This window comes from Ipomoea triloba, chromosome 13 (genome assembly GCF_003576645.1).
Source record: "Ipomoea triloba cultivar NCNSP0323 chromosome 13, ASM357664v1".
Lineage (NCBI taxonomy): Eukaryota > Viridiplantae > Streptophyta > Magnoliopsida > Solanales > Convolvulaceae > Ipomoea > Ipomoea triloba.
Window position 1 is genome coordinate 10,678,509 of NC_044928.1, and position 16,591 is coordinate 10,695,099.

A 16,591-nucleotide genomic window follows, 5' to 3' on the forward strand; every position below is an offset into this window, starting at 1 on the left:
TAATCTGAATTATCTTAACCATCTATTTGATTAAATAATTCATCTGAACCATCCATTTGATTAAATAATTTGACCGCCATTTTTTCTACCTATTTTAGGCCTAACTCTCTTTGGCTCTTATTAGTATAGTAGATATATATATATATATATATATATATATATATATATATATATATATATAGGGGCCCATCAGATGCGGCTTCCCCGTGCGGGTGTGTGGCCTGATCTACACTATTAGATCCCATGATCTAAGGCTTCATATTAATCCAAACAATATAAGCGCTTCATCTTTAGCTACGCGAACGAGAAGGATAATGTTGACAATTCACTACAATTTCAAAACCAGATTAGACGACGACGGAGATCAGACTTGAAGTCGACGAGCACTGAGCAACAAACACCTGACGAGCGTAGAAGGGACTCCATCACGTGACGAGCAACAAGAACTTGTGCATTTTCGTACGTTGAATGGTGTGTTTTAATAATACGTTTGTTGGTGCATTCTGTACTCTAACATTACCTTCCCACTTACAATTACCATAAAGCCCCCACTTAAGTTACGCGAATTAAACTTCCTGAATCCTAATATATAATCTCCACCGTCAGATCAGCACAATCCAATGACGCACGCTAGGCCACCCGACCGCACCTAATAGCAAGGGCGCATTTGATTAATTTTCTATATATATATATATATATATATATATATATATATATATATTATAGATATTTCTTATGAAAATTATAGGAACATTTTTTTTTACTCGTTACAATTATATACGCTATTTGAACGGTAAATAATACTCCTTACTTTAGAAATATTATTTTGCCACGTCAGATAGGATTGATGAATACTGTCCAACGGTATATATTGCAGCGGTCTAGCGGAGCATTTTCCCTCCGGTTTTCACACATTCATTCCCATTGCCGTAGTCATTGTTTGCAATCTGCCGGACGATTACTGTTGATCGGAAAGTATATAACACGTACGGAAACGGCAGCGGAGCATTTCCCTCCGTTTCCGTTTTCTTTTTCAATACATCCTCATCACCATCAGGAAGTATATAAAACGTACGAAAACGGCGGCGGAGCATTTCCGTTTTCTTTCTTCCATACATCCCATAACCGTCGTCGTCATTCGTCATCCGGCGGAGGATCGGGGAGGCATATAAAACGCACGAAAACGGCAGCGGAGCATTTCCCTCCGTTTTCGTATTCTTTGTTCCACACATTCCCATGATCGTCACTCTTCGCCATGTTCACTTTCCTCAATTTTCATCTCCAGCAGTGTATCGTTTTAGCAACAATCCAAAGGTACAATTACCGCGCAGACTCCCTTTTCATATACATTTTACAGATTTTCCTTGCAGAGCATACATAATTACATATTACGTCTCAATAGTTTGTGTTCATTAATTGTAATTGGTTTATGTTGATTCCGACAACATTGGCATTGAATATACATATATACTTAAATATGTAGATGTATATATGCTTTTCCCTTCCCTTTAGTATTACTATTAACTTTGCACTAAACTGAGAATCAAACAGCTGGGTTGTTTCTCTTTATTTACTCCGTATTTATTATTCATGTTTCATTAATAGATGGTTACAGGTTGGCTTGGTTGCTTTATACAACTCACAATGGTATTTTTTGGAGAGTGGGGGTAGGGGTGAGGATCTTAGTCTCAGATTTGGGATGCTTTTGTATGATTACGTTGTAGATGGAAATCATTAATGTTATTATCTTGGTCATGTTATGGACATTTTTTAGTTCGAGGCACTGACAAGTGCTGGAATATGTTAGAAGAATGGTATAGCTTTATTATGCTTCCTAATGGGCTGACTGGCTAAGAGTTAATTTGAGTCTGTGTTTTATTTTATTGCAAAGGTTGGCATTTCATAGCACACACGGGAGATCTTTGTGGATGAAATGATGAGGAAGTCATTGAGGACTACTGTTGTTGTTCTGTTGTTCAAAATCAAATCAAGAAGGCTACTTTTTGTTGGTGCTATTCTAACAGTTGTTAGTGCCATATTTCAAATTTATACACTTTCTTACCCATTGACAGGGTGGTGTTTCCACCCTCTAGTGGAAGTTTCACCCACTAAGAACTTGAATCATGAGAGGCATTTGGAGGAAAATATAAAGGTTGACCATTTGGAGGCTATTCAACATTTCCAGTCAGTTGTTCCACAGAATTGTTCTGCTGATCAGGATCCATTAAAGAAATCTTCAACAAGAGCCAAAAAGACCGCTCATGTGAGAAAGCGAACAAGACATTTAGAGCCTCCTTCTGCACCTTCTTTACTTCCTGGTAGAAATGTGTCTAATCACCTGCTGGTACGTTTGCGATCGTTCTGGCTATGCTAATGGAAACTTGTATGTTCGTATTTCATTTTCCCTAAAGTTTCGCATTATAATGTTATTCCTTTTGAAATGTAAATTTAAGTTGTGCAGAGATATATTGAGTCATTGTCACCTGATGAGGGACTTGCATATGCTAAAAAGGAGATTGAGAAAGCCCCCTTGGTTGTTGATGATCCAGACTTGTATGCCCCTCTATTCAGGAATGTTTCTGTATTTAAGAGGTATGATTTATAACGTTTGTATTGTACTTTCATATATTTGATTACCATGTTGTACTATTAATAGATTGCTTTAACAGTTTTATAACTGATTTAAGTATCCATATTTCATCAATATTGGAATTTGTGTTTTACCACTGTCACGTATCTTATATTTTTATTGCCCATAGCATTTTAACATGTTGAATTATTCTTATAGTGACTGGAATCTGTTCTAAGCTTCTTTTAAAGAGTTATATAACAGTAGCTTGATGCCAGTCTATCCCAGCATTCGTTACAGTATTTTGGTCGGTGTGCCTATCAAATTGATGATACAAAATTGAGTTTGAACTTCTTAATTACTTTTGATGAAGTTTTCCTCTTTAAAAAGACTGTAATATGTGTTTTAGGTCTATAAGCAAAAGATGCATGTTAGGAGATTTATTTTGCCTCACACCATATTAAGTAATTTCTATCAAGTAGTTTGAATGCAAAATGAGATATCTCAATTACAAGTAAGCTTCCCGTTAAAGAAACTCAAGATAGACCAAGATGCATTATTTGTACACTAAGAAACATAGTTTACCTGTTCCTAGCTATCCGGTAAATCGTGGTTTTAGTCATGCAAGTACTTCACTTTAAGGAAGTTGCTGCAGGTCTCTTTGATTTTCTGTCTAGCTAAAGCAATCTAGGCATATTTCTTCACGTGTCTGAAGTTGTATAGTACTAATGAATATGTATTTCACCACTAATTCAAGTGATTTTTAACCTCTACTAAGTGCATTATTTGTCTATTTCAGAATAGTGATGTCTTTAAATGTCTATTCTGTTTGACTCCCAGGAGCTATGAGTTAATGGAGCTTATACTTAGAGTTTACATTTACCAAGAAGGAAAGAGGCCTATTTTCCATGAACCTTATCTTCGAGGAATTTATTCATCTGAGGGATGGTTCATGAAACATATGGAGGAAAACTGGCAATTTATTACAAAGGACCCAAAAAAGGCTCACCTATTCTATCTTCCATACAGTGCAAAGCAGTTACAGAGAGCACTTTATGTTCGTAACTCACATAACCTTAGGCCTTTGTCATTATTTCTACGGGATCATGTGAACATGCTTGCTGCGAAGTATCCTTTCTGGAACCACACTCGTGGATCAGATCACTTTCTGGTAGCTTGCCATGATTGGGTATGCTAACTACATCATATATACACACACATAAAGCTCAGAGATGTGCACAATACTAATTCATTATCTGGGGTTGTTTTTCCTATCCTTTGAACTGTTTCTATTCATTTGGAATCCCCTTTCTGTCCTGACTCCTCTCTCTCTCTCTCTCTCTATTTTTTAAAATTTTCTGTGCATTCTTGCAGGGGCCTTATACTTTGATGGATCATGAGGAGCTCCTTAAAAATACAATAAAAGCTCTCTGTAATGCTGATCTTTCTGAAGGAATATTTGCTGCTGGGAAGGATGTTTCCTTGCCAGAAACCACCATAAGGAATCCCAAAAGGCCTCTCAGGAATGTTGGTGGAAAAAGAGTGTCACAACGCCTGATCCTTGCCTTTTTTGCTGGACGCACGCATGGCAGGGTTCGTCCCAGACTTATAAAGTACTGGAGTGATAAAGATGAAGACATGAGGATATATGCAGCTTTACCTAACAGAGTGTCAAAGATAATGAGTTATCCTGAACATATGAAATCAAGTAAATATTGCATATGTCCTATGGGTTTTGAAGTGAATAGCCCGAGGATTGTTGAGGCGATATATTATGAGTGTGTCCCAGTGGTAATTGCTGATAATTTTTCCCTTCCATTCAACGAAGTACTTAACTGGAGTGCATTTTCAGTGCATGTTGCCGAGAAAGATATTCCAAAACTGAAAGAGATTCTATTAGCTATTCCGATGAGACAATATCTTACCATGCAGACTAATATCAAAAAGTTGCAGAAGCATTTCCTCTGGAACTCAAGGCCAACTAGATTTGATTTATTCCATATGATTCTGCATTCACTCTGGCTTAGCAGGCTGAACCAGTTTCAGATACCAGAGCAATCTTAATATTGGTTAGCTCTTCTGCCTGATATAACTGGGTATGGATGTGAGCCAGTTATATTTTGGCATGGCTGATATCTACACAGTTAAGGAAGAGCTTCTTTATTAGGGAAAGGGTAATCAATTTACTTAGGTCGGGTTAAAACCTGTCCAAGAGGGCTAGAGTCTGCCTTGAGTTTGGTGTCTGAAAGAAAATATTGCCATATTGATGTGCACCGTGGACATTGTTTGATTGGTGCCAGTAGTTGCCTTATGTTGGATTGTTGGTTGGTTCTCTTCATTTTTGCCACCTTTAATTCAAATGATCTCAGGTAAAATGCTCAGGCTTCTTTTTAAGGAATTTTCTTACAACTTCCTTTGTTTTTAGGTATGGAAATATTTCTGTTGAATGGCTATTGATATGGAGAAGTATTCCGTAATCTCATACTATGTAGGAGGCAGTGGCATTCTGCATGCTTGCCTGGGAGGACAACATGCTGGACTGTTAAAGCATTCATCTAAAGTACTGAGGATTTATCAGATCGCCCATGGTCTTACCAAAATCCTTGATTCTTCTGTACTTCGGAAAAGTGTTGAGAAAAGGTTAGGTATGGTATGACAAATCAATATATCTAAATGGGTTTGTAATAACATACTACAAGTTTGTGGTAAATTCCATTTATGACTTGGAATTTTCCTTAGCTGTGATTGCATAATGAATATTCTGAATCTTCTCTGAACAATTTTACCAAAATGCATTCATCAATTCTAACGCATGTAGGTGTGTTGAAGATATGCAGCCTAATATACTACATCAGTAACTTACCAGACGAATCAGCATTCAGTATGTTAATTTGTACTATTTTACAGTATCCGTGTTTTTATCATTTTGTGTGATCAACTTGCAAAGAGCGTGATGGGGGGATTTTATTTTATTTTATTTTATTGAGACAAGATTCAGAGCAACATGCTGGTTATTCTTTTGCCACTTAGGGAGCATTTAAAGAGCACTTTCTTGGTGTCTGATTTTTATAGATTGCAAACTTTAATTTACCAAACTGCTAGGACAGATAGCTGCACAGTGTATCAATGTACATACAGAAGACTACTAGTTCTCTAAGCTAGTGCATCAAAGGAGAATGAATTCTCATTTTAGCTGTGTACTACATCCCCTTTCTCCCCCATTGAATTAATATATTATATGCTTATGTATTTTTTTCTGCTACTGTGTTTGGTGCTGTATATATTCCTACATGTCAATAAACATCATTTTTCACTTTAAAATTAGTGCTTTTACGGTGTCTGATGAGATGAGCACATTGCACATACAATACATCTACCGAATTGATTTCATCACATTCATGCTCAAGAACAGGTTAGTCTTCTGCACAGGCATTAGGCATAGATATTAATACATTACAATCTGCCAGCTGCCATCTATTGCATACCCTTTAATTTTCAACTTCAAGAAACTTGTTGACCCATTCTGTGCCATATGTCCCTTCCACAGAGAAGTCAAAGAACTCATCTACATCAAAGTTCAATTCTGGGTCTTCTTCTTCTTCGCTTTCTTTATTGCCTCCCACTTGTTCAGCATTGGCCTTGGGTGGCTGATTTTGTGTTGCTGATAAAGAAGATTTTCCCACTTGGGTCACTTTTTTGCTCAAATGAGTATTCCAGTAGTTCTTGATTTCATTGTCGGTTCGCCCTGGAAGTCTCCCAGCTATCAAAGACCACCTGCTATCAAACAAAAATGATCAATGAACACATCTCTCCTAAACAGTTGATTAGCTAGCTAGGTTTGGTTCATATATAGAATGGAATACAATACTATTCCCGGCCGGAATAGTCCTATTTCTAATCTAAGAATATAATGTTCTGTGAAGCAAAGATGGTGTTGGATTATGAACCTGTTTCCTAGTAGTTTATGAAGCCTAAGGATCAAGTCAGCTTCATCTTCAGCTATGTTGCCTCTCTTGATGTTTGGCCTCAGATAGTTCAACCACCTCAGCCTACAACTCTTACCACACCTATTCAAACCTGAAAGAACACGCAGTGAGTGGCAGCATATAGCAACAAGGAGAGAGAGAGAGAGAGAGAGTAATTAATTACCCGATTTGATGGCCACAGTTTTCCACTTTTTAGCGCCATGATTCTCAATGTACTGGGTCAGTTTCTTGTCCTCCTCAGCTGTCCATGCTCCTTTATGAACATGCATTCTAGCACCTCCACTCTTTCTTGAAGTCATTGATCAGATCAGATGTAAATTGTGTTTGTCTACATGCCAGTCTGCAGAGAGAGAGAGAGAGAGAGAGAAAGTTGTTTTGATATTCACGAGAGAATCAATGACAGGAGAGTGACATTTGGTAAGCAAAAGAATGAACTCGAATAGCTGCGAAGCCAAAGTAGCCTATTTGTACTTGCTACTGCATTCAATGGAGATTCATGTGGTAGTTACGTTATGAATATGGCTTGCTTTCTTTACCACCTTTATGCTTTTTCGGCCTATCACGTGATCACCCAAATTTTCAATTATAAAAATATTATGTAGAATTCCCAACTTCTACTTCTACTTACACTCTTAAATTCTCAACTGAGTAAAATTTGAACAATATACATATTAGAACTCTTTTCATTTCAACTACCACAAGACTATCGCCACTCCGTCTCTCTAAAAGAAAATGTCACAAAAATCTAAAAAAAATCATGATATTTCATCAATAAAAACACATAACATAAATAGCATAGTTTAATATGAAATTTTGATTTATTCTACTACGTAATTTATTATCAAGTTGGAACTAGAAAATTGTCAAATAAATCTACTGAAACACTAAAAATATCGTAAAAGAAAATAAATATATAAATTAAATTAAATTTTCATATTACTAAAACCACCACTTTAGAATTGAGGAACCAAAAATAAATATAACAATAATTGAGAGATTAGATTAAATCTATCCGAATATGTGGAGACCAAATAAAATATCACAAAAATAAATCAAGTTTAACATGTATAAATTTGTATAAGTTGGATGCAACAAACAAAATTGAATTTGAGACCTCATGTATAAAGTCTCAAATTATATCATTAATGCCCACTAATGTTGATACTAACTACAACAGCAACAGCAATGAGCTCCTCTTGTTTCTCTTCTCATTTTTTGTCTTTTTCACGACTGACTGGGTAGATGTTTATACCTTCTTCCTTGCTCTTCTCCTTCTACTTCTTTCGTTTCAGATAAATTATTTCTTCACGCTGTCAGGTTTCTCAACCCAGTTTGAGAGGCTGTGAAAACCTTCTTTAGTACAAAATATGCAGAAATAATAAGCAACATCATCACTACCTTCTTCAAGGCTAGCACCCTAAAGTTTACCTGCAACCCATGCTTTCTCATTAACTCAACTCCTGCCCCACTTAAACAAATGAGCCAAGATAGGAAAAACCATAACACCGCTTTCATCGTCTCTGTGGTCCCACACATGCTTTTGGATGACAACTCAATGTAGGACCAAGAATGGCTGCTGATGTCCATGTCCTGGTTAAGCCCTAGACTCTCATTTATCCAACCTGAGAACTTCACGAGAAGCTTTGCTAACCATGCGATCTCATCATTGCAGATGGGACGTTTCATCCAATCATCCTTGCACTTGAAATCAACCACTGCACGGTGCCCAAAACTTCGGGGCTTAAAAATTTCATCACGTCGGTGCTCACAGTATGTTGTCTCTGACATGCTAATAGGCTTCTTCATAATAGGGGCGCCAAATAAGTGCACTACTTGGGATTTCAGTGTGTCCAAACATTCAAAGTTTTGTGCAAGTTTGTCCCCACCCATAGCTTGCAGCTCAGACTCCGCTCGCAATACAAAGAGCTACATAAGGGATTTACAGTAGTGAATAAGTCACAGTAACAGACATGTGAATACTGCAGGGCCCAGTTTGGATGAATTTATTTTCAGCTTATCTACTGCTACAAGCACTTGTGTTGATTTTTTACTATGCTTATATAAGGCTTATAAAAGGAATATGACTTTTGAAATGCTTTTTTTATTTTTTTTGGTGGGGGGTTATTTCCATAAGTTATTGCAATTAGCTAATCAGGAATTCAGAATAAACTGAAAAAATCTTTTATAAGATATTTTGAGCTTATTGAAAATTGCCTATCTTAAAAACACTCAAGTCATTTATCCAAACTGGGCCTGGGCGTAATAACAATAATAGAAGTTCTAGATGGCATTTATTTATCATGCTACTAACCTGTAGCAATTTCTGTCCACCATCTTCACTGTAACTGAAAAGTTTTAAGCCTTTGTTTCCAATCTCGGGTAGGGAAGATCCATCAACCTCGCTCTTGCATAAACCATCTTCCCAGTCCTGATAATGTTAGAAATAAATACAATGATATTAGTGAACAACAAGAACCCCACAAATCAAGATGGCCCACTCTACACTATATTGACACTTGCTAGATAGAGCCATCAAGCAAAAATGCAGAGAATTCTAAGGCATAAAAGATGCCAACTCAAACAAGCTTCTTCTGCAAAAGTGAAATGCAGAGTACAACGCAAAAATGCAAAAGTGAATGCTTTCACTCTACCATAGTGATCAATGGCACATTTTCTCTTGTAAATTTCCCAATGTTGCAAAAATCTCGCCCAGGCACCGATTAAGCGGCGCCTAGGCGCTGGCCGGCCGTCTAGCGTATCACCATAATCGGTGGTCTAGGCTGCTGGCCGGCTAGGCAACCTACTAGGCGCTAACCGCCTAAGCCTCCTAGGCACTGACTAGGTCGCCTAGTCAGCCGATTAGCTATAGTTCCTTTCTTCTTTTTTTTAAATGGGTTATTTCACTCAAAACGACATCATTTTGAGCGAAATAACCCTAAATTGTTCAAATTGTAGATGTTTTGTAGGTTAATATTTAATATTTTTGTATCAACTATTAAAGTAGTAAATAGTTTATAATTATCAAGTCTTAAAAATTTTAAAAAAATTTAACAAATTTTTAAAAAATAAAAATATATACGGCCGCCTAGGCGCCCCAAGCGCTCAAGGAACGCCTAACAGTTTTTTCAACCATGAAATTTCCCTTATATTTCCTTTTTTTTTTTCATGAGGGGAGGGAAGAGGTAGGCTGGGAGAGGGTTTCCAAGTAGTGTGTATCAAAACTCAGCAATGAATAGTATCACTATTACAAGCCATTTCTGTGTTCATTTCATTTTTTTGTCACTGATATATAGCTCAAAAGTGTTACAGTACTAAAAGCCAAAAAACATAAACAAGTAGCCAAAATCTAATTCCCCTTGTATGATAATCAGGCATCTTTCAGAATCGGAGGAAACAACACAAATGAGCACACAGCTAGATAATATATACTTATATACAGACACTGTATCAATAATGTTTGGTTCAGGTGAAAGGAGGTTTGTTCTCTATGCAGGTTCTCAGGTTTGAGCCTTTTGAATAGAGCCACAAGAGTTGGGAGAGATCCGCAAATGGGGTTTGACAGTAGCTCAGTTCTAGATTAGTTGAAATTTATTGTTGCTACCAGATTTTGGGGGTCATGTTACAAAAAAGAATATTTAAATACAGTTTTATAGGGAAAAAGGAATAGGTGACAAAAACAATGTAAAGCAGAAAGCAAACGAAAGATACCTGTAACTGTTCATGAATTGCAGGAGTAAACTGATCTAAGTTAAGCATTGATTTGGATGATCCAGATGATTTTGAATGGAAAACAGAGTCCACATTTTTTATGAGATCTGTTAGCTCCACAGATGAAGTTAATATGACTATCACCTGCATTAATTGAGCAAAAAATTCTTTATACATTAAGAGCAATAAATAGATATACTTTGCATAGAATTCATTGGCAAAAGGTTATTGTATGTTTAACACTTTAACCAGGTCATCAATAAGCATGCTAAATATGACTAAGTAGCCATTCCATTGATTTATACTTCCAAAAGCAAAGTGGCATAGCAACACATAGAATTCCCAATATTAAAATTAAAATAAAAATAAAAAGGAAAGTGTATTACATTATTTTGTTGCACTGACAAGAGAAACTAGCTCAGCACTATTGATCATACAGAAACGTGCATTGGATAGAAAAGACCTAAGTATAACATTCAATGTCTAGGTGCACCTCCAAATGAAATCTCTTTGTATAAACCTAGATCCAATGTTTAAAAAGGCGTTTCTGAGGCGCACCTTAGAGTGAGGCATAGCTGGTAGGCGCTGAGGCATATGCCTCTTAGGCTGAATTAGAGGCTACGCCTCAGCTTTATGGTACACCTCATATGCGCCTCAAGACATTTCTGTGGTGTTCTTTTGATGCGAATCAGGCTTAACCCAAAAAACATTTAGATAATTTAGGCCCAATTTATTTTTCTATAGCCCAATAGGAGATGACCCAACCCAAATTAGATTAAAATTAGGAGAAAATATTTGACTAGAAACCTGACTTGCGATTGCAAATACCCCAAAACTTGACTTGCGACTCTTGCAACTTGCAACTTGCGACGGCGACCTTCAAATCACATATGCTTGTGTAGCAACCAAATTATTGCTGAACCTTAGTTCATCACTTTATCATGTAAATTGTGGCCTAGTTCTCTCCATTATTCTTTTATCCCAGCAATTCTTATTCCAACAAACAAAATGGACCCCCATCCATCACACCCACCAAAAGAAAAATAATTATTGAAGTAAAGAGTTTGCCAGTTCAGTGTTCAAAACTGGAGTTGAAAATACATTATGAAATAGGAGAAAAGGCAAACACCAGAACCTACTTGACTGTGTGAAAGTAAAGTCTTATGTTAACCAAGTAATTGTTCAAAATGTAAGGACATCTCATGGCATTTTCATGCTTATCTAGTCATATTAGGAAATAGGAACACCCAACAAAGAAGCACTTCACCTTCTCTTAAGTTCAACTATCAGCCAATGCAACCTCTAAAAGGAAAGGCATCATGTAGTAGAAAAATGCAATAATGAAGGATTAATGAGTGAGTGAATTAACCTTCAACATCATCTGGACAATTATTTCAGGATCTGTGTGAAGAAATCTGTGTGAAAACTCAATAAAATGCATGACCAGAGAGCTGTAAAACAAATAGTTAGCCAACACAAAACCCTGCCAAGCAGAAGAATATCCACGTGTCAATGAATTAGTAACCTCCTTTTGCATATCTTTAGAGGTTACGTCTAAACCTGCATCAAGCTCTGCAAACTCTTCCAAACTGACTGTCCAAGGTTCCAAGTAATTAACCCAAACAGTGAAGACTTGAGATGCAGTTTTTACATGACTGCACACAGGTGAAAACATAAATGTCCTTAATATAAATCTATACAAAGGCCTCTGGACCCATGGGTGCCAATAATTAAAAGAATGCATACTCAATGCATCATCCCTTAATTTAACAGTATCAGCTGACCCTGAATTCCATCTAGGACTCTCAATGTATGAAAAATTATTGTTCCCACCAGCAAGTGTAAATGAGTTCAAGTTCAAATATTTCACAAGAACATTCACCACCTCACATAATCTTGAATTCAGGGGAGTCTCATTCAAAACTGGATGGAAAAGTTTCAACACACCATACATCTTGCACAAGTTCACTGGCAATGGTGAAAAATCATTGTCCACTAGCCAAAAGTGTATTAGTGTATTAACGAAAAACTCTGCTCGTTCAGCAACAAATGTGTTATATACTGAAGAGTAATGCAGTAGTGAGCTACAGTATGGTTGATGAGCATTCAAGTCATGCATATATACATAAGCATGAAGATACGCGAACAAGAGGCGCGCATAAAGATTGCCATCCTTTTTCCACTCTGTTCCAGGCTTATTGTTTGATAAATGAGGAATGGAATAAGCCCAATTCTTGAACCTAAATTCTCTGCTTCTCTTAACTCTAACAGCTGGTGGGGTTTCACTACAGCGCCTACAAACAGGGTAATATGCAAACCAAAAAGTATAATACTCAAAAACATTCAAATGAACCTGAGAAGCTGGACCCTTGATTGAATCCTCCTTCAACCTACCCCTAAACAATGGGCACAAGTCGGACAATATCCTAGAATTCTCTGTTTGAAGCATATGCTGAACCCATACTGGCAATCTTTCAATGGGAAACACATATTTAACCAGAGATAAGTCATCAACAGCTACAATTGATGACAGCAACACACCATTGGGTGATAGTAAGCTGAAGATTCTACCTGTCAGAAAAGAAAATATGAGAATAGGGAAAAACAAATAAAGGTAACACATTTGTTAAATCACAAAACGAATATTAGCTCACGTCTCAAGGAGTAAACAACGCACTCAAATGTAGGCATGTGCATATGCAATATGACAGGACACTGTAGAGTAAAAGTAATGGTCTTGAATTAGTTAGAAAATCCAATGTTAAGAAGCATGCCTGGGAGCTGGGGATCATCCGATAGAGCGGCAATATCGATCCAAGCGGTGGGGGACTGAGCTAGCTTAGCGGCACAGTCGAAACCGAAGATTTTGCAGATTAGGGTAGGAAAAGTGAGGGAGAAGAAGCAGCGGGACTGGTCCGGGGTATGTTTCTGGAGGAAAGACTCCACCTCTGCGCACGCGGCCATGATCTCCAGCGGCGAAGTAGCGCCTAAGACGGCGGTGGCCATCTCGGCGGCCTTGGTCTGCGCCTCCGCCTTAGTATAATACGAACGCGGAATCATTTCCCTCCCTGCAGTGTCAGTGTGTGTGTGTGTGTGTGTGTGTGTGTGTGTGAGGGTTTAAATGAACAAGGGATGGAGAGTGCCGGCACCCGGCAGGGACAATGGGACAGGTTTCTTGATTTGCCGGTAAAATTTTCAAACAAGGCAAAGGATTATTAGGGCCCACAAATTATTTATAATGTTGTTTCGGCCCGTAAATTGAGCTGGTGGTTTTTTTTTTTNTTTTTTTTTTTTTTTTTTTTTTTTTATAACAAAGCAATAAATTATCGATATACTTACTATAATCATTAGGCAAAACAAAAACTTCTGTGAGACCGTCTCACCATGAGTCGGATCGGGTCGGGTCAAGATACAAATGTAATACTTATATGCACAGATGTCATACTTATATGCTCAAATGTAATATTAATCAAGAATAAAATTTTTGTCACTTATAAGGGAAAATACAATACTTTTACATTTCGATTTAAAAGTATTACGTTTTTCCACAAAAGTATTACATTTGCCCTTATAAGTAAGAGGCACTTGTCAACATTACTTATTATGAAAAATGTATTACTTTTTCTCTAATAAGTAACAAAAATTGTATTCTTGATTAGTGTTATATTTGAGCATATAAGTATGATATTTGCATATATAAGTATGACATTTGCATAGTGATTTGATCCGACCCGACCCGTCTCACGAATAAGTATCCGTGAGACGGTCTCACACAAGTGTGACCCTAATCATTATTATCGTTAAAAAAAATAGATAGTAGTAAACTTACAAATTAATTTTAACTTGTAGAGCTTTGCGTGAGACAACAGTTGCCTCAATTCCTTAAACACTTTTTTAGGTTCACCCTAAGGTGACTACACAAACCTATGTAAATGTCACAAAACACTCGCACAAAATTAGGATAAACTTAAGACTTACTTTCAGGACAGTGCCATTGTTTAAACCTTACCACAAATGTTAGGGTTTGAATTTGAGATATACTTCTTATACACATAAATTTAAAATTTGGTGTTAATTCTCAAAATTATATTGACTCAATTTGCCTCCTTATGGGTCTAAAGAACAAGTTCATAAGCTCCACACTATAGTCACGTGAAGCTGAAAGACTTAAATTACACAAAAAAAAAAAAAAGAAAGAAGTGAACTTAACTATTTAAATTAATCAAATTTTGTATACACTTATTTAAAATATCTTACGTCTTAAATAATTATCAAACTTCACCCCTATTTATTAATATTCATTTGATCATATATATATAGAGAATCGTTCAGTGCGATTAAAGCTTCTCGTGCGGTTGTGAGGTAATCAATGCTTTTTTTTAGAAAAAATCTAAACTGATGCACCTTAACTTCTAATCTACGCACCTTAAGTTTCAAGAACTACTCACCTTAAACACAACCCACGCACCTTAAGTACAAAATTCACGCACCTTAAGCACAAAAATCCACGCACCTTAATAAGGAAAACCATGCACCTTAAAATTTGATCTAGATGCAAAAATTACCAAATTGCCACTATGTTTTTTTTTTTATTAAAATTTTGGTAATCCTGAACGTTGATTTAAGCAAGATCCATGGCTCAGATTCAACCACACGGGAACTTAAAAAATAATGGACAAAATGGGCGGTGTTAGTTTTATAAATATTGTAAACTTAAAAGTTTGCAAATTATAAAATTGATCTCATATTTTTTTTACTAAAACTCTCAATTATTGATGAATCCTCATGAGCGCTGTGGGTCTGTGATCAATCCTAACTTTTTACAAAGAGAGTTCGGTTCTCACGTGATGAGGGGTTGGGTTCTCATTTGATTTTATATATATATATATATAATCCTAATCATATGCGAACCAATCCCTAGGTGAGAACGTATGGACAAATCCAAACCATTGATCTGCAAGATATGATGGATGAGAAATGAAGTAAAAAATAAGCAGGGTCATTTTCATAAATATTACTAATTTTTTAAAATGGGTGGGGTCTTTTTTATAAATATTAAGAAGTTTTGTTTATTTTAAACCCTTAGATCTACTAGATTAGTGATTTGGATTTGTCCGCACGTTCTCACTTGGGACATGGTTCTTACCTGATTATATATATATATATATATATAGCGCGACTCTCTAAGATGGCAGTTTGGGTCAGACTCCCTGATCTTCCAATGGAGTATTTTAGGTACGACACCATTACAGCGATCTTGGATAACGTCGGTAAACCCCTCAAGCTGGATAGGACGACGACGGTTGCATCCAAAGGGAGATTCACCAGATCGGCGGTGGAAGTTGACCTTAATAAACCGCTGGTCTCCGAAGTTTTGGCGATGAACTCTGTGCAGCTAGTTGAATATGAAGGCTTACATGTTGTCTACTTCAATTGTGGCGTTGTTGGCCACCGCGAACAATCCTGCCCTGATAATAAACCGACACAAACCGACACGCCGAATATGGATTCGAATGAGGCTCCAACCCCTGAAGCCGAGGGTAACCAGAACGTTGCGTCGCCATCCCCTACATCCCCTCTGTGGCAGGTTAAGCCTCGTTATGAGACTTGGATGTTGGTCACAAAGAAACTAAGACCAGTATCTGAAGGCAAGAACCCGCGTCAACCCAGGAAGGAGGCTAATAGCTCTGTCACTAGTGGTAATCAATTCGACGCTCTGGCTGACATGCGTGAAACGGGTTCACCTCCCACAAACCGTAGTAAGGCCGACAAGAACAAGTCTAAGCCAGGCCCTAACCATGGCACCAAAGGTAAGTCCCCTGTTCCTTCTAATCTTCGCACGTCATCCCCCCGCCAACTCAAGCGGTTACTAACCCGTCGCACACTGGTACCACTCATTCCCATAGCCAGCCTTCTAGAGGCCGTGGGGGACGTTCCAGTGCTACACGGGGAAAGGGAAGAGGCGTTGGAAGGGGTGACCGGACCGACCAGGGGTTCAATGGCGTAGTTCCTCCCACGACTGGGTGGAGTGGTCAAGCGGGTACCCATAACGTTTTTCATTTTGGTAGTTCTCATGTCTCGGCCGGTGCTGGGCTAGGCGAGTGCACCAATCCCTATGGATTTGGTTCTGCTTCTTGTTCTACGCCTGGGGAAGGCAGTGGCCAAACTTCCCCTGGGAACAATGGTTTGCCATGAAGATCATCACCTGAACTACAGGGGCATCGTTAATGGACGAGTTAGGAAACATGTTAAACAACTCTTGACCACGTCCAAAGCGGATGCGATTTGTCTCCTGGAAATTCGGTCCCCTAAAGCAGATAAGATGATC

General features: G+C 37.6%; 4 protein-coding genes across 5 annotated transcripts; 2 read left to right on the top strand and 2 right to left on the bottom strand.

Annotated features, from left to right (window-relative positions):
* The first annotated feature begins 923 nt into the window (after nt 1–923).
* On the top strand, nt 924–5,821 carry LOC116002684 (probable glycosyltransferase At5g03795). The gene is made up of 7 exons (XM_031242849.1): nt 924–1,314; nt 1,892–2,344; nt 2,462–2,592; nt 3,410–3,758; nt 3,944–4,938; nt 5,062–5,214; nt 5,388–5,821. Exons 2-5 carry the CDS (start codon nt 1,934–1,936, stop codon nt 4,631–4,633), a joined length of 1,581 nt encoding a protein of 526 aa, XP_031098709.1. The 5' UTR covers nt 924–1,314; nt 1,892–1,933; the 3' UTR covers nt 4,634–4,938; nt 5,062–5,214; nt 5,388–5,821.
* A 122-nt stretch (nt 5,822–5,943) lies between these two features.
* LOC116002685 (transcription factor MYB114-like) lies at nt 5,944–6,987 on the bottom strand. Its single transcript, XM_031242850.1, has 3 exons — nt 6,719–6,987; nt 6,517–6,646; nt 5,944–6,343 (listed from the first exon to the last, which is right to left on the bottom strand). Exons 1-3 carry the CDS (start codon nt 6,852–6,854, stop codon nt 6,058–6,060), a joined length of 552 nt encoding a protein of 183 aa, XP_031098710.1. The 5' UTR covers nt 6,855–6,987; the 3' UTR covers nt 5,944–6,057.
* Nucleotides 6,988–7,557: 570 nt separating this feature from the next.
* LOC116001884 lies at nt 7,558–13,402 on the bottom strand. Of its 2 annotated transcripts, XM_031241832.1 has the most exons (6): nt 13,038–13,402; nt 11,633–12,834; nt 10,264–10,407; nt 8,867–8,983; nt 7,984–8,481; nt 7,558–7,895 (listed from the first exon to the last, which is right to left on the bottom strand). In XM_031241832.1, exons 1-6 carry the CDS (start codon nt 13,321–13,323, stop codon nt 7,878–7,880), a joined length of 2,265 nt encoding a protein of 754 aa, XP_031097692.1. In that variant the 5' UTR covers nt 13,324–13,402; the 3' UTR covers nt 7,558–7,877. The 2 variants fall into 2 exon arrangements, with proteins under 2 accessions (XP_031097692.1, XP_031097691.1); XM_031241831.1 differs by having other exon boundaries at nt 7,558–8,481.
* Nucleotides 13,403–15,451: 2,049 nt separating this feature from the next.
* On the top strand, nt 15,452–16,270 carry LOC116001187. The gene has a single exon (XM_031241075.1). It carries the CDS (start codon nt 15,452–15,454, stop codon nt 16,268–16,270), a length of 819 nt encoding a protein of 272 aa, XP_031096935.1.
* The last annotated feature ends 321 nt before the right edge of the window (nt 16,271–16,591 follow it).